The sequence below is a fragment of the Pleurodeles waltl genome, chromosome 2_2 (assembly GCF_031143425.1).
Source record: "Pleurodeles waltl isolate 20211129_DDA chromosome 2_2, aPleWal1.hap1.20221129, whole genome shotgun sequence".
Lineage (NCBI taxonomy): Eukaryota > Metazoa > Chordata > Amphibia > Caudata > Salamandridae > Pleurodeles > Pleurodeles waltl.
In genome coordinates, this window is record NC_090439.1 from 115,976,274 (window position 1) to 115,994,826 (window position 18,553).

Sequence of the window (18,553 nt, forward strand, 5' to 3'; positions counted from 1 at the left end):
TTCATCCAACTCCAGTCCAATCCACCCTACTACAATACAGTCCAATCCACCACAATCCACCCTACTCCAGTCCAACAAACCCCACCCCAATCCACCCCTCTCCATACCACCGCACTCCAATGCACCGACTCCATTCCACCCACTCCAATCCAATCCACCCCTCCCAGTCCAATTAATTCCTCTCCAATCCAATTCACCCCATCTAATCCAATCCACCCCAACCCAGTCCAGTCCACCCACCCCACCCAATCCTATCCACCCCACCACAATCCACCCCACTTAAATCCAATCCAGCCCACTTCACCCCACTCCGCTCACTCCAATTCACCCCACTCCAAACCCCTCAACTCCAATCCACCCCACTCCACCCAAATCCACCTCACACCAGTCCAGGCACTTCAATCTAATCCACCCATACGAATCCAATCAACCCACTTCAGGCTACCGACCTCACTCCAATGTAATCCACCCTACTCAAATCCACCCCACTCTACTCCAGTCCACTGCACTGTACCCCAATCAAGTCCATCCCACTTCCTCAATCCACCCCACCCTAATATGCCGCTCCTCACCCCACTCCACCCCACTCTACGACACTGCACTCTATGACACTTTCTGTCAATGAACCACTGAACTCTGCGCTCCTCTCCGCAACTATACTCACCCTACTCCAATCTACGACTCTCTACTCAAACTAATCCACCCCATGATATTCCACTCCACTCTACGACACGCCACACAACTAACTTTTATTCATGCTGAACAGCAGCCACAGTGGTGCACACGTGGATAAAACACATTGCCAAAGCAAATAGCTCTGGTGAGACCTAATAGCTTTCTCAATGCTTGTTTGGATATATGATTTCCAGCCTAGTCCATGTTGCTCCACTCTTCGCATTTAAAATCTAGTAATAATAGTAAAAATAACGAAAACAGTGCTTGCTTGACTTAAATACATAGCTGTAAATTGCATTGTTTACGTAGTTAGATGTAAAGAATGAATGTGGTAATGACAATAGTAACGGTTTACAGTTTGAGCTTGTTATCATTTAAGCATCTTTTACATTTTTGGACATTTGATCTCAGAGCTAGAACGACGGTGTCTCTTTAGAAAATATTCATCATCTTATGAAGTCTCAAAGGTATTCAGCGTTTTTCATGGCTCAGCTGTTACCTCCATGCAGCAGCTGACTCTGCTTCTTTCTTGTCATTTTAAGTAAATCATTTTGCATCTTATGTTATCCTGATTCCACAACAGTTTTCATTTCTTTACCCTTGAGAAATGTTCTTCTGAGAATCATCGTACATTTTATCAGTTTCACAGCGTATACTCTAATCATCCTTCCTCGATTACTCCTGAACTTTTCAAAAGCTGCCTTAAACCAAAGTCAACGTTTGTTTTAGTGTCAGGTTATACGTAGCTGTTATGCAGGGTTTGTTAATTGGCCATCTTTATTTTGTTTTACAGCATTTCTTCTTTCTGGTTAAAGACTACGGTAGCTGGTTGGACATTGGAACAAGGTACAGTGCGTCATCTCCTCGTCTGTCGTCAGTCCTTGCTTATTAAAGATGTTATCGAACTTGGTAAATATGTGCACGAGTACTTTTGACGTTCTTGCGAATCTCATAAGACGATACAAAAGGCATGTCTGATTTGAAGAATGTTCTGTGCAACAGAGGTCTTTCTTTAGGGAGTGCCCTGGTTCCCTGACCTTCATAAACTTGAAAACATAAGTAAAATATCACACTAGTGGGATGCCGTTTGGGGTTGGATGTGTCTGTGTACGTGTATTATGCACACAGATTTTTTTTTAATGTATTGATTTTTTACATCTTACGACACAAACAGTAGGAATACATCGTACCAGTGTGTGGTTGGCTATATTTAGTAATTACAGTGCAAAACATTTCGCTCCCCTCACAAGGTACACAATTGCAAATCCGCTTACAGAAATACATAACATAGTGAACTCCAGCGTTATATATTCTGTTGCTATAAATCGAGCAGTATCATTCAGCAAAACGTGTTCATTTGTAATAGTCTACATCTGTATAAGCAAGGTGAGGAGAGGTATCTCTGCAGACCTCTTGGCCGGTCTTGTCCTCCATTACATGACCATAAGGGTGCACATCACCTGTGGGTCCGCTGTCTGTATGGAAGTGTGGGCTGGCTATGGTCATTGATGTCACGTATGTGCTGAGTGGATTCTAATAGTATGGGAATGTAGCGTAGTGTATGCCTGTGATCGATCATTGCATATAGGCAAACCCTTTAGCCAATTCCCTATGGGTGCAGCAAGTATGTGCCAATGAATGCCAACTCTGCACATGGCCATTGACAGTGCGTGCGCCATGAAACGTCGAACATCATATGGAATAAGCTTAAAACAGCTCCACTCTACTGCCATCCGTTGTAGATATAATGATGACTATATCACACCAGAAATTGAGAACTGGCAGGCAGAACCAGGGTAAATGTATTAACCGTGCTTTATCTGCATGACACACTGGACAATGATGAGGCCTAAACAAATCTATCTTGTGTTGTTGTTCAGGAGTAACGTAAGCTCTGTGTAAAATCTTAAAGTGAAGTAGCTTACGTTTTTAGTTTATGGATATTGTTTAGTATGAATACAGAAATAAACCGATTTAGCATCTGTAATGTTGGACACTGTAGCTAGATCCCAAGCGTGTCTGCTACGATTGAGACCGGCCACCTTCAATGTGGATATAACTGCATATATCTTTCTAGAGTGGACGGATCTGATTATCTCGGCTAGTGGGACATATTCCGGTGGGTCCTCACGGGACCGTGGTATCACCTCAGGAACGGTGTCTCTCAGTCTGATATAACTAAGCACATCTAATTTGTGGTATCATGTATATTTTTACATTACTGTAGTGTTAGGAATTTATCTTCTGTGTGTAGTCAATCCGTCCCCAAACAGCTTCAGCATCACTCCCCTTTTCTTTAGTAAGTGTTAGGAGCGAGTTCTAAGCTAACTGGTTAGCCAGTGAAAATAGTGATGAGATTCTGGCCTTTTAGCACGTAGTCCTCCAGGCCCAGCACATGATGGCTACCATGACTAGCTCCTCACTGAGTCTCGGTAGAGTCATTTGGTAGCAGGGAGACTGGTGAAGTACTCTCTGTTTGCTTTTTCCCAAAAACAAGGAAGGGTAATGTGGCATGTGGATGATATCAGTACCTCACAAAGTGACATTATTCTTCCAAATAATGTTTCTAGATCTGGCATTTCAGTTCCAAACTTCTCGTCATGACCTCCTAGCATACTCTGGTTTATCAGCCTAAATCAGTCTAATCAACAGTATTCTCAGTGTCTGTAAAACAATCTTGTGTAGTGGGTGATATATGATTGTGAATGAATATAAAAACTGGGGGAGTACTACCTTTTAATAAGTGCTTCTCGTCAAGCAAGAGGTAAAGGCAGGTTAATCCTAGTATCAATCTGGCATGCATGTTTATCTACTGCTAGACCATACTTCATCCAGATCATAGACTCAGTATCTTTACATTAAACCACTCATAGATTTATAGGCACAATTAGGATAGGATTGCATGTTGATGGGTGAATACCTCTGCCCTGACTGCCCCAAACTGTAATGATGTCTGGATCGGCAATGCTCATTTTTGTTTTCATGGGCAAACACGGATCATCTGTCTCACTGATTGACAGTCTTTTTGGACCGGAAGGGGTGCCCAAAGTGCTACCCTGATAGTGTTGAAAGGCTACTACCTTTGCCAGGAATTAAGCAGCATGAGTGCGGTGGTGGCAACATACTGTGCAGTGATCAGTTAAAGTGAACAGGCCTTTTTACCTGTGTCATTAGAATGAGGCCTACAGGCTCATTTATTTTAAGTTCTGGCGCTGTGTGCTTAACTCACCTTTGGCCTACATCGGTTTGGTGTGTAGTGCTGTGCAGTCCAAATGTGTTATACAAGTGCTAAGAGTGTATGTGTGCCTGTGAATGGCATAATACACAGCAGATACAGAGGTGTGCACTGCATGTGTGTTATTTCTATGTGCTGGGTTTAGGTGTGCCTTTCAATGATACAATGCAAGGAAGATTGTAGGTTCCATTTGGAAGACCTAGGACTAAATGGAGGAACATAAGGAGAGAAAGTTGAGGAATATCCCCTGTGAGATTTGTGAATAGCTGCATTCCTGTAAGCTTGATGGGGCACACAGCAGGAAGAGAGAGCTGGGCTCTTCAGTACACTTCAGAGGGCGCTCTTCGATTCAGAAAGAGGTCACTGGAAAGGAGCCTGGGCATATCTCATATGCAGAGTAAAGTCGACAATCCTGTATCCCAGGAGGGGCCACCACAAAGATTGTTGTTGTGTCAATGGGGCGGTAGCCTGTGTACAGAGTGAGGATGGTGACCCCGCACACCGGGGGGGGGGAGTGGTCTCAGATAAAAGGTGAAGGAGTTTAGTGTGGCTGAGGCCATCCTCAAGGGAAGGAGACCACAGTGGTGACCCGTTGAAGCCCAAGCCCTGACTGACGGCCAGTTCTGTCAAATCCTTCCCTCGCATCTGAGAGGAGGATCCAAGGAAACTTACTAGCATCAGAGGAGCTTCAAGCCCCCCGCCTCAGCAGCTGCCTCCACAGGAACACGTATGAAGAACTCAAGGACACCTGATAGCTTCCCCTCCAGGGCCCTGTGTGAAGATCTAACCAGAGACAGACCCCCACAGCTTCAGCACCCACAAAGGGGGTACATTCACAGACTTCAGTCATACAGGTCCTGCTGGTGCAGTAAGGCTGATTTATGAGCCAGACGGCCCTGGGGGATCTTGCCTGTCATATAACGCTTCAAACACATTTTACTTTAATAAGAGTTGTAGTGGAACTCCTGAGACTCAGACTACTAGTGGAGTTTAACATGGATGTTGCCTATAGTGAATGCGAATAACTGCTACCGGTAGCAAGAGGGGAGTTGGACTCAGGAACCTGCCTGTTAATATACTAGAACCCTGACCTCAGGGGACTGTGTGTATTGTTTGAGAATGCCTTATTTTACTTTGTGTTATACTTTTTTCCATAACAGCAAATATTTGACTATGCAGTGATTTATTGCTGCTGCTGAACGTATTTTGAGTTGTGAGCCTTTGCTCATCCTCCTATACCTACCTCTTCCCAAGAAGCCTTGGACTGTTCGACCCGCCCTATCACTGAGAGTCAAATGGTGATGGTGTACTTGCCCCAGCTGCTCAGGACCCTGGGACATAAGGGGTAAACTGCCTCAACCCCCACGGTTGGGCCTGGAGACGTGCCCCTAGCAAACTTTTCGATGGCTGCTTTAATTTTGTCTAGGGATGTGGGTAAAATCAAAAATGGTCTGTGATGATCTTCCAGCCACCCCAAGGCAATATCATTTGGGTATTGCTCAGATGAGTCTGAATACTCACAAATGTTAGAAGCATATATAGTCATTCATAATATCTAGGGAATACTCCTAGCATGTCTTCACTAGAAAAGAGCGTCACCCCATCATCTTTCCCAATCTATAAAAAAATAGCCACTATGCCTGTTCCATTTTAACACCCAAACTAGAGCCTTCACAGGTCATTCATGTTTGCCGTCTGTCTAGCCAACGCATGAGCCCCAGTAGGGTTACCTCTTTTTTGGCCTGTTACCAAAACCACTGTAACAGGCCATTCATTTTGTTCAAAAAACTGTTCTTTATCATGTACTGGGGCTTCCACTCTAGGGTCTTAATGTACCACTCAATCAACCAATCAGTGTACTTGTAAAGTGCGGCTAGTCACCCGTTAGGGTCTTAAGGCGCTGTGGGGGGGGCAGTAAGAGAGTGGTCGTCGATGAACAGAGGGGATTAGGTGAAGAGCCAAGTTTTGAGGTCTTTTCTGGATTGTGATAGAGTGGAAGATCTTCTGAGGTGGATGGGAAGGGAGTTCCAGGTCTTAGCGGCGTGGTGGGAGAAGGACCTTCCTCTGGGTGTGGCCTTCCGGACGCGTGGGACGGCGGCGAGGGCGAGGTCCGTGAAGCGGAGTTGCCTGGTGGGCGTGTAGAAGTGGAGTCTCTGGTTGAGGTATTCTGGTCCGGCGTTGTGGAGGGCTTTGTATGCGTGCGTAAGAAGTTTGAATATAATTCTCTTGTCTATTGGGAGCCAGTGCAGGTCTTTCAGTATGGCGGAGGTGTGGCTGTGTTTGGGGGCATTCTTGATGAGATGGACTGAGGCGTTCTGGATGCATTGCAGTCTTTTCCATACCTTGGTGGTGGGTCTGGGATAGACTGCGTTGCCGTAGTCCAGGCGGCTGCTGACGAAGGCCTGGGTGACTGTTCTTTTGGATTTGGTTGGGATCCATTTCAAGATCTTCCGGAGCATGCGCATGGTGTTGAGACAGGCGGAGGAGACTGCGCTGACTTGACTGTTCATCGAGAGTGCTGAGTCCAGGATGAATCCAAGGTTGTGGGCGTAGTCAGTGGGGGCCGGAGCGCTTCCGGGGCAGTAGGTCACCAGGAGATGTCACAGGCTGAGGGGTTGTTGCCGATGACGAGGACTTCTGTTTTTTCGGTATTTAGCTTGAGGCAGTTCTCCTTCATCTAGGTGGCGACTACCCTCATTCCATTGTGGAAGTTGGCTTTGGCTGTGTGCAGGTCATTAGTGAGGGAGATGATTAGCTGAGTGTCATCTGCGTATGAGACGAGGTTAAATGTGTGGTGCCTGGCGATGGTGGCTAGGGGGGCCATGTAGAGGTTGAAGAGAGTGGGGCTCAGAGGGGAGCCATGCAGGACGCCGCAGATGATCTTGGTGGCCTCTGGGCAGAAGGGGGGAGTCTGACTTTTTAGGTACTGTCAGAAAGGAAGGAGGTGATCCATTCTAGTGCCTTGTCTCGGATGTCTACGTCATGGAAATGAGTCTGTAGAGTGTGGTGGGAGATGGTGTCGAATGTGACGGACAGGTCGAGGAGGATGAGAGTTGCGGTGTCACCCTTGTCTAGGAGGATGCGAATGTCATCTGTGGTGGCGAGGAGGGCGGTCTATGTGCTGTGGTTGCCTGACTATTAGGGCTCCAGGATGTTGTTGAGTTCGATGTGTTTGGTGAGTTGTCTGTTGACAGCCTTTTCAATGACTTTAGCTGGGAAGGGGAGTAGAGAGATGGGCCGGAAGTTCAGGGCTTGCTTTGTTGAAGATGTGGTGGGGGCAGGGTCAGAGGGAGAGCCAGGGTGGATGGAGTTCATGATGTTGAGAGTTTCTTCTTCGGAGTGTACTCTTGCTGTGTCTCTCTGGCTTTTAGGATGCCTCCATGCTTAGGTATGGTAATAAAGCATTTGTAAACTTAATAGGCATCCCATATTGTGGCCCACTTGGAAACCATCCAAAGGCCAAGGCGCGTGTGTGTAGTTTCAATGACCCAGGGTGCAAGTGCCTGTGGCATCAGCCAGTAATTTATGCTTGAGAGTGCTCCCTTAGGGGATGAGTAAAAGGAATTATTTTGCGTTTTCCATATCTCAGTCTCCATATATCTTTTAAATCTAGAATTCTCATAATTTCAGTCAGTCTTTCAGTGGTTTATGTACTGCGTGAGTTATATCCCTTAAACCTGTCTAGTTCCGAGTTTACTGCTAAGTTAAAATATATTCCTCAGACAAACCTCTTTGTGTCCAAATGCCTAATGACCCTGAGTATATTAGTGAAAGAACACAAGGGTGTCGACATAAGGTGGATCTAGATTGACTAAAGCTACTCTTCTGTCTAAAAAGTACAATAAATCTACCCTCTGGATCTTTAATTTTATCCATCAGTCTAAAATCAATGGAACTGCGTACCAGCATACACACTCCACTTGTAGAAGTGCTATAGAATGAAAGAAAATGATGGTGGCCACATTTATTAGCAAAGTTAGCAACGTGCTTTGCCTCCAGAGTGTCTCTTTTAACATTGCCAGGTCCACGCTATGCCTATCACCTTCCTGGCCTTTTGAGGATTATTTAGGCCTTCCATATCCCATGATAAACATGTCACTGCTATTTTAGAGACATGCAGGAAAGAGTAATGTTATTGACATGCACTGTATGTTTACTCGGATGCTGTGATGCAAACAGTAACGAAGGAAACGTAAACTGTTTCACATTCACCCCTCGACCCTCTCACTAACCCCCTGGCTGATTATCCCAGCTGCCAGTGCCAACTCCCAGGTGTTGCCAGATGGTCCCCGCCACCAGATGGGGAAGACAAGAAGGCTGTCCCGTTGACTTTGATACCCTTCCCTTCTGTTTGGCAGGGGAAGATATTTATGTTGGAAGTCATGCTCTGCATTACCAGCCACGTGGGACAAAGGAGCTGGCCTACGCTTCTGTTATGCCTCTGTTGAATCCTGTGTTGCATGGCTGATCTTAACACTTGCTGTTAGTAGTTTCCTTATCCATGTCATGGCTTTGACATTGTCTTGGGACTGTTAAAGTGGCTTTTGCAGCCTCAGTGGCAAACAGCGTCTGTACCATTTGCCATGTGTAGTTTACGTCCATTGATGCACTGCCAGCTACAGGAGGATGCCCGTACTGGCATCTGCAGGAGGACACCCTGCATGGGCAGCAGCTGGATGATGTCCATCTGGTATGGCTACCTTTCAGATCTCATGCCTCATGTTGTCCGGACAAAGGGTGGCTGTGCTGTCTCCCTCTCACCTGCCATGGGATGATATTCATGGGACCAGACTCAGCACCCCTGGATGCACCTCCTGTTGCCACAGAGCTTGCACTGCTGGTGAAGGCTTGGGCAAGAGAGACATTGCCAACAGGTACATGGTCAGTGGCCATGCTAGCCGATGCAGTGTTAGTAATGGTGATGGTTTCAGCCGCTGCAGAGGAGATGGTGGTGATTCCGCCTTGTGCATTTGTGCTGGAGGCTCCTGCTTGGGAAGATGTAGAAGTGCCAGTTACTGATGTTGCAGCACAAGTCTCTCTTCTGCATTCATGTGAGGGAAGGGTGCTTACTGATTGTATTTCTTCTTCTTCCCCTCCCCATTTGCAGTTTCAAGGGGAGTAAGTCATATTTATTTGCTAATGTACAGTCAAGGGCCACAACAAGTTGTACATCGTGGATCAATGTGATAAACTCACTTGGCCTACCATGTTCATGTATTATTTCTGAACCACTTGGGGTGTACGTTCCCTGCAATGTTCCAGCCCCCCCTTGCTTCTGAGACACTTCACATGGCCGATACTAAGGATGCATGATGCCATTTAATCAATGTCCCTTCTACAATTTGGCTTCCGGGTTCAAGATATTTAGGATGCACTTGTGTTGCATTGCAAACCCAGATCCTGTGTACCTTTCTGTATTTGTCCAAGTCCAATACAGTTATCTTTCATACATTTACACAGCATAGCCGTACAGTAGAAATTCTGCATGTGCTGTTACATGCTAGAATTGTTATTTATATTGTCAGGATTACTGCTACAAGTTAGAGAAATGTGTGCATGAGGAATACAGTTACCTTGCCTCTTGGTCCCTTCAACTTTCCCATCTGTGGGGATGGCCTCGAGACTATGCCAGGTTGATAACTGGCTGCAAGGTTTCCTCGTACAACTCCAATGAGAGTTCAGTTGTTGGGACCCATCCTTTGGTGCAATTCGGCAATTATTTGAAAGCAGGTCCCTCATCCTTCTATTTAAATCACTGACCCACTTTATGCAGTGTTCTGTGGCCACTTGTTGCGAAGAAACAATATTCAATGTATCAACGTCAGAATTCCATATCCAGCATCATCCTTTTGGTGCTGTTTCCAGCATTAGAGGGTTCTTTAACCTGTCTCATCACTGGCATCCTCCTCTGCCAGCACTTTAGGCTCCATGCCTTAAAATGCTTTCTTTCTCTGTCAGTCAGAGGCCGAGGCATCCTTTGGAAGCTTTATGTTCGATGGCATCTGTCGCTGTAGATACGCATGTTTTGCATAGCTCGCCATCTGGTGTTGGGCCATAGTCCTTCATGTAGGTTGCTCCCCGTGTGAATATTCTCTAGACGCCAGAATGGAGCTGGAAACCTTTCCCCATCAACAAGGCTCCAGTGCCTCCAGGTGGAGCAATACAGCCTCAGCTGCATCTTCGCCAATCCCAGATGTGACAGCATTGGTGTACAAATGGTACTGACATCATTTTTGTTTTTCCAGTTTCATGGGAGGTCTGCAGCACTTGTTGGTGCTCCACTGATGAAATTTGTCAGCTTTCGACAGCTATGATGTCAAAAGTCTCCGGATATTTCAAGTTTCAAAGCCTGTCCTAGGTGTTGAAAGAAGATATTCTTCTTGTACCCATTCAACATCTTCATGTGGTATTGGGGGGTCTAAACTTGACCCTTCAGCCTCTGATTCCTGTGCTTTGATGCATCCAAAGATTGTCAGAGAGCAGAAGGCCAAGCTAATTTTGGTCATGGGCCGCAGGGATATCCTGTATTGTTCCCCTTGCAATTCATTTTAGTCCCCTGACACTGAGTGGTCTACTATAAGATCTTCTCACAAAAATAAAAAAAGTGCATAGGAGGGAGACATCCTATTCTTCCTCAAGGAACAGTCCAGCTTCTGGGGCCGTTCTGATTCCTGATGCTGGGCTCTTCCTCATCATCTGGACCAATTTCAGTATTAAACAAGCATTTGCAGTGCAATCGGTCTCGTATTTGCTCGAGTTACAGCTATTAGTGTAGTAAACTACTAACTGGACTTTTCTTGCCACGTAAACTGAAAACGAAAAGTAAAACAGTTAACATTAGCGACCAATTCAAAGCGCCATGGGCACCATGAGCATGAGTGAGAAAGAGAGACACAAAAAGAAAAAGATGTTCGCTTGCAGTCAAACATATCAGCAATTGTGCAATTAACTATGTAACAGGGGCAGTCTGCAAGGTAGTAACAAGACCGCCCCAAGGAGGGACAAACGTAAAGCATTTACCATTGATGATACAGGAGTTTTGAAAGGCAAGCCCACGATCCAGTGTAGGTGATGGGCATGAGGTGAGCGTTGTTAAAAGCCCACAATACTTGCACGCGTGACATAAAAAGGTGGGAGCCAGTGCTTATTTTCGAGGCGTCTTGTTTTGAAAGAAGAATCCAGAGTCATTAGGAATGCAGTGGGAGCACAGATTATACATTTGTAATACTGAAAAAAGTGAGGGAAATGCTACTCTTTTACATTTTTGGAGTCAACTGATATTCTAATGTGTTGCTGCCTGCTCCCCTTCCAGTCTTCTGGTGAATCAGGGCTCAGCTGGTGCGGATAGACTGTGATTAGTCATATCCATTCCAGCACTGCACATTGCTGTTTCAGCAGAGAACAAAGCCAACTTCTGCTCTGTGCTGCTCCCACTACCTTTCCTTATTCAAACTGAGAAGTGTTACTGCTAGAGATCCATTGCTTAGCCATAATTAGGTGGCCCACAGCAAACAGAACTAAGTACAGGTTCGTGGGCCGTTAACTTCGGTGAGAAGAATACCTATTTTCACCTCTAAACTCTACCAGCTTTTTTTTGTTTTTATTTCCTATAAATGTGAACTGGGGCGGCTCCTCCATTAAGGCAGTGGAGCGTTGCCCCACTGGATTGTGGGGAAAGGAAAAATAAAATGATAATAATGTTACGTTATTATCATTTTATTTTTCCTGTGAGAAGGGGCGGGGCAGGGCTGGAGAGAGGGGGCCAGAGGATGGTTATCTGCACATAAAGCGTTGATGTCTGTTTGGCCTGCCGTGTTGGGCCTGCCAAAATGACATGCACACTCTGCATGTTTTTTACCCAGCTGTATAGCACAGCTTAGTGGAGAACATGCCCAGGCTCCTATTCCTAGTCTGACTTGCGAAGCAGTTCACTCAGACCAATCACAACACTGCTTTTGCTGGTGACAGCAGCATCATGATTGGCTGGGAGCCTGGGAACAGGAAGAGAACGGGGACGGAGGGGAGAAGAACACATCCCCACCCCCCCACCCCAGGTAAGCTTTTTTTTTTAAACAAATTCACGCCATTCTGCCCCCCCCACCCTTAAAAAATTGACTTCCCTGGCATCACTCTCAAATTGCAAGTTCATTGTCATCCTTTGACAACTGTGCCCATGAGCAAAAACGAAAGAAAACATAAGAACAAACTGAGAAGAGATGACGTGGCAAAAAATAAATAAAGTTAGCTTTAAAAAATAAAGCTTTGCAATTTTGTGCCTGCTGGGCACGTTTTTGCCAGTCACAAGCCTTCTGTTTTCAGGGCACTCAAAGTTAAAAACAACAACTAGTACCTATAGCAAGTCTGGAGCAACAGACGGCCTCTAATAAAGTTGCATTAATTAGTGCTTGATCCCTGCTCCACAACGAGAAACAGAAGTGATGCCAGGCTTGCCTTGACCAATTATGAGGTTTTAAGGAAGAGTGCTACGCAAACCAACAAATGGTGAACAACAGGCAAGCTCCAAGCCCTGGACTGAACACAACATAGTCTTGCAAGGAAGATGCATGCGCTAGCGCATGCACTCACAGGTTCAACCCTAAAAACGGTAAGAACGCTATCAGCGAACACAAAGTTTAAGAGTGTTGCACATCTAATAAGCACTCAGTACTCAATTGGCACAGGTCTTTTGGCCAGAGATAGGGAGGAGGCAAGAATATATGCCATAAAATGGGATCATGACTGTGGTCGCTGTGGTGTGGAGTTGAATGGGCAAGTGGTATAAGCTGAAGTGAGCCCTGAAAAATGTCATGAACCAACAAAAAGTCCAGATTCCAAAACAATGCAATACAGGCTGGTGCCCCCTTTTGGATTATTGAGATGAGTTTTTCAAAGCAAAGAAAAGATCCTCCATATGGTTTCAAAATATCATGCCAGTGGGGGGGTGGAAATGAGGAGCAGTATATGATGTGATTTTCCCTGAATCTCAGGATGTTAAGCCGATACCCAAATTCAAAATGAGTTCCCCAAGTCCAAAGGTGGCAGCTCTGGAAGCTAGCCCATACCTTCTCACTGTTTTGATGAGGAAACTGTTTGGAGAACTATTCATTTAAGAATACTTAGTAAGAGGGCCTCTTTTGGGACTTTCATTGTATTAAAAATAGGAAATCAGTTACTTCTACAATGGTATTTTTCTTGAGAAGTGTAAATAACACACATACGGGTTTTTGAATGGTACAATCATTTTTAACCATGAATTTACAATTGCCCCCTTCTTGGCAGTCAGGCTGTTTCGTAGCTTATATAGTGAGATGTTAGTTGAATGTTCTTCAAGTTGAATGTGTTGTGTTATTGCTAAAGAGGTCCATTTTACCGTTGGTAGTTATCATTCAAAATTATGACTGGGGTTCCAATTTATAACTCTGACTCTGTACAAACAAAATGAAAATATCTTTGCCTTGGTGAACTGGAAGTCCCATGAGAATCGTGCTGGCTGTGGATATGTCAATTAAATGCTTAGGACAGGGCTGAAGAGCCAGCACTTCCGGGTCATAAGCAATGCCATTGCCCTAACTGTATCCAGTGTCCTTTGTCCCTTTTCTCTAACCCACGTCTAGTCCCCCTGATGCATATTTTGCCTCCCCGGGCTGCAGTATGAGACATGAAGATCCCAGGAAGAGAAACAGTGCTCCCAACGTGCAGGGAGAAAACTCCCTGTGAGCAGAAGCTTTGACTTTTTGTTTTTCTCAAACAAACTCCAGCTTTGGGGTTGGAGGGTGGCTATTTGCGAAAAACATAAAATAATTCAGAAGGTGTGAAAAAAACATAGGATCCACTTGCCATTCAGCTGTGCTGAAAGAACAACTTTTGTATCCAACAGAAGCACTTCAGCACACAAGTTATTGCCAGAGTGATTGGAATCTCTAAATCCAGTATTCGATCTATGCTCCAGAGGCCGAGGCAAGGGCCTTTGCCAGCCTGGCGGAGCAACAAAATACCCACCAAAACGTGACACCCATAAACAGTTTGGTGTATTGACAGACTTCCCTCTCGCCTCAGTCCTACCTAGTCCCCTTGATTAAAGAGTTTGTTGCATATGGTGGCTGCTGCCTGCCCTTCTCAGCTCTGCTCAAGCTGGCGCACAGGCAACAGTATGGGGATGGTAGTGTCATGTTCCACGTGAGCAGGTTAAGCCTGTGGGGGTGCACTGTGCCCCTTCTTACGCCACCTTTAGATTTGAGGGCTGCGAAATTTGTGTAATTTGCTGTAGCGTAAATCCATTAAATTTTGACAAAATTAATCGTAATTACGGGAAAAGCAATTTGCGGTAGACTTTGGCACGAAATTATACCGTGTGTCATTTTTTGGCATGAAGATGCAGTTCAACTAAGCTTTCTGAACAACAGTTGCTCGCGTTCTGTAGTTCCTTTGCCTTCGAAGTTCATTTTTACCGCAAATGGTGCCTAATTGAGCAAAGTGGTGTAATGACGGAATTTCACATAAGAAGCGTAAATTGATTTTCTGAAATGATGTGAATGATGCCACATAATTTAAATTTGACCCAGGCCTACTTTATTCTCCCTTGTGCTTTCACCATAATCCAACCATCCTCTTGCCTAACAACAGCCATACCACCCAGTTTAGTAACCTGGTCACCCACCTTCCAATGTGATAATATCGTAATTAAGGCAATTTCATCGATCTTTGTCTACGTTATGGCTCAAGTTCATGCCAGACCCTCTTTCAATCTGAAAAGTGTCTCGCCCTTGACTTCCACATGTATTACCGTTTGAAATCCACTGAGTACTAACTAGTCTGGTATTTATATGTTCTCCTTAGAGCCCTCTACTTTCTTGCTCCTCTATCAAAGGTTTCCCTAATTTCACCCTTAAGTACTGCTTGTCCTTCCAGTTTTTACTCACTGTTGCTCTCTGTGCTCTCTTGGTATATCCCCACTGCACCCACCCTTAGTTCATGCATGCACGCTGCCTATCACATCCCAAAAATGCTGTTGTTTTCTCTCCCTACCACGACCCCTTTTACGGAGCCTTTTTTTATTGCTGCTGCTGTAGTATAAACATGATGTTAATATAATGTATGGAACGCTCCGGATTCCAACGATACATCATAATCAATAAATTGTGCTGACACAAAGATTCTTGCCTCAGGGAATTAGACAATGCAGAGCAGAGGAAGGAATGTAGGAGGAAGGCATTCCTCCCCGTCACACGGCATCAAGATGTGTGAAATCTGTGCCCCCCACGTGCATGCAAAGAACATCTCTCACTGTATAAGTAATGTGAGGCTTAAAGATTTAGACACATGATTTGCATGTTTTATCCATGTAAATGTGAAATTACTGGTGTGTTGAGTCCCAGTGATCTGTGTAACATTTCATCCCATTCACCACTGTTACTGCAGCTGGGAAGTACTTGTTAGATATTTTATGTTAAATCACTCCATGGGTTATGTATGCCCAGTGTCCTCATGGTGAAGTTGTCGGTGTGTTCTGTGTGGTACCTTAGAAATAACTGGGTTTCTTGCTCTCGTTGCAGCATCAGCCACTACATCATAGTGATGTCGATGACCATGTTCCTGATGCTGTTGAGCGGACTGGCCCAAGTGCTGACGTCAAAGAAGGTCAGACTATGGAGAAAACAGAAACACCATCACACATGACCTTACTGGAGATGGTGCGCGTACAACACCATGCCACACGACTCTTTTTTAAAATAGAAATTATATATGACGCAGTATTTTTTGTGCCTCTCCACTATGCCGGTACCATGGGAAGAGCGTGGTTTCGGATGGACATTCTCGAATACTCTGTAAGACTCACCCTTCCCACATCCCTGCAGGGTGTTTCCGCACTCAGGTGGAACAGGTCTCAGAGAGCATTAACTTTCCTTGTATTTGTTTTTTATCCGGAACGAGCAAAACGCGACAATTGAAGACACTCGGGGAAAAAAATCAGTGAGCATTCATTATCTCTTTTTTTGTATTTTGTTACTGAGGCTCATCTTTTGAATTCGTTTTTTAATTTGCAAGTGCCGTCTGCTGGCGTTTTTCCTTATTCCGATGTACCCCCTTTGCTGATAAGCGTCTGATGATCGGGGCATTGTGTTCCGCCAGTCCCTACCTCACATGCACTTTAGCACATTGTGTATAAATGAAATACTTGAAGTAGCGTACACTCCTAATCAACGAATAGATTCTTTCTTCTCCAAATGAGACTGAAAAATGTAACGTTTAATGTCTGTAAGCAGAAACGTGGAGGCGCGGAACACTGGCGTTTCACCTTTTCAGGTACTTTAATATTCACTCTACTGGATGAGTCTATGTATTTATCCTTCTGGCTTATTTGCAGGAAATTTGAAAAAGTGTTGCTCTATTGATAGCACACGTAGGTTTTCTGTCTGCAGCATAAAGTTCAGGGTTCATTCCAAGTGTAGTGTCCTGCTGGACACGTTCTAGTGTTTGGCCAGCCTCTCTGCGGAGGGCTGGCCTCCCACATACACCCCACACCCACCCAACACAGGCGTCACCGGTCAGGTGACCCTGGCAATAAAAAGGGCCGGGCGCACGTGCCCAGGGCCAGTTCCAGATACCACCAAACTGTGTCCGTGTCGACTTTATTTCAGTAGCATGGGGGCCTAGGGCCCCAACACTACATTGGCGACGAGGGTGGGTACAGCAACCCCACGTTGCCGCAGACTACTACTTCCCTCATGGAGGAAACAGGACAGAAACCCGGTGGAGAGACTGGTGCCCGGCGTGAGCCCTGAAAAGATGAGGGAAACGAGAGCGCCGACCGGCACTGCACCGAGAATGAGGTGAAGCCAGGGGTACCCTCCACATAGAGGTTGAAAATGGTGCTGCTACGCACTACGAAAACCAAACAAATGCGGTAATGCCCAAGGCTGCACCCCTTTGAAAAATGGGTATGGCAAACGCGCAGCCCGCAGGTTGTGAAAACCCATAAACAATAACCGGGGATGGCCACCCTCCGAAATGCTGCTGCGGCCGTGCAAAAAAGTAATGAAATGCGCCAAAATAATAAAGAAGATGACCGGGGGCCCTGTCCCCCCTCTCTCCTTTAAGTTGGCACTGTCACGCGCCGTGGAGAGAAGGAGAGTGAAGGTGCCAAATTGTGGTTGGGCCGGTCACCCCTTTTCATTTTGAAATAAAGGTGGTCTCGCGCACCGAAGAAATTGCCCAGGGCCGCCCCCCTTTTTACAAATAGCGCCAGAAGTGCACGGCCCGCAGCGTGCATGAAAGAAGCTGCGGCCACGTGTGAAGAAAATGGTGCTGTTGTGCACCGAGTGACAATGCCCAGAGCTGCCCCCCAGCTGCCGCGTGGTCACAGAGAACGTCGGTGCAGACACGCACTGAAAACAATTTGAAATACAGAGGTGCAGACACGCACCAAAGTACTAAAATGCCCAGGACCGCGCTCCCCTTGATGGAACAAACCAAGAAGAAATTCGAACAGTGAAGGATTGAGGTGCTGACACACACCTGAAAAAAAAACAGTGCACGGAGCCCCCACTACCTCACTGAAATCCGTGCCCTCTGCATGCCTCTTCAAACGAGGCTGTGCAGTGCTGAAAAAAAGAAAAGAAAAAAAAGACACTTACCTGCAGCCCCCTCCAGAGTCCTCTCCAGTCTGGTTCCTCTCCAGTGTCTGTCTCCAATCAAAGAGGCACAAGAGGAAGAGTGTCTTTCAAACATGGAAAAGTGCACTAGTGGCATCCAGTGGCCAAAGGTGGTACTACACCCTATTCCTTTGTTAAAAGGAAAACAAGATTGGATGAAGGCAAGTCTACAGCAGCACTTTCAGAAAGTGACTGCTCCAAACCAAGAGTGCGCCCCTGGACTACACCAAGAAGAGAATAAAACCACTGACTACCCTGAATGGGGCGTTGGTGCATTGCATGCATGCACTACCAGGAAGGGAAGCATGCAGAAGCATGCCACCCTTTGGGTGGGTGAGGGATTTCATCCTGTTAACATGAAGAAGTTTTAAGCAAAGTAACCTAACCGGAAATGGAGAGACTTTCAGAGATTCATATATGTTCCCCTGGGTATGCTTCTTGTGCTTTGACTATATGTTTGGGAATGTGTGCTCAACCCCTCTAAAACCCCTCCTCCCCACATCTTCCCCTTTATATTAGCACCCATTTACTGTGTGACACCTTCAGCCAATCCTGGTCTTATGGCCAAATCATGTGGCATACAGGCTTTTGTCTGACTGAGTCTTTCTTTCTATTAAAGTCATTTTTTTTCTGAAAGAGGCTTTTTTAATTATTGAGTTTACATTTGATTGAAACTATTTTACAGAGATACATAGAAAAAAACAGTAGAGCTTTCATAGCTACACCATGTCACCAAAGACCAATAATGATATACATTTGTTTTGCATTGTAAAACATACCGTCTTGGAATATCTTGGAAATATTCGGTGAGCCACCAAGTGAAACATTTAGTGTAGCAAAAATATTATTGGCCTTATACATAACTGACATCCGAGACAATTCAAGTCTAAGAGGGTTGCATATAGCAGACATTGGTCTAAACTAATTAGGCTAATATGCAGATGATATATAATGTTTCTAAAATAATAATGAAATCATAAAATAGTTAACA

At 45.4% G+C, this 18,553-nt stretch overlaps 1 protein-coding gene across 2 annotated transcripts in view; it reads left to right on the plus strand.

Moving 5' to 3' along the window:
- The window catches only part of PIGN (phosphatidylinositol glycan anchor biosynthesis class N), a 988,499-nt gene extending 970,985 nt beyond the window's left edge, over nucleotides 1-17,514 (plus strand). The window contains exons 28-29 of one of the 2 annotated variants that reach the window (XM_069219499.1): nucleotides 1,469-1,521; nucleotides 15,463-17,514. In XM_069219499.1, the coding sequence (XP_069075600.1) occupies nucleotides 1,469-1,521; nucleotides 15,463-15,586 (177 nt within the window). In that variant the 3' untranslated portion in view covers nucleotides 15,587-17,514. The remainder of the gene's footprint in view (nucleotides 1-1,468; nucleotides 1,522-15,462) is intronic. The other variant, XM_069219500.1, reaches the window with a different exon arrangement.
- Nucleotides 17,515-18,553: the final 1,039 nt, after the last annotated feature.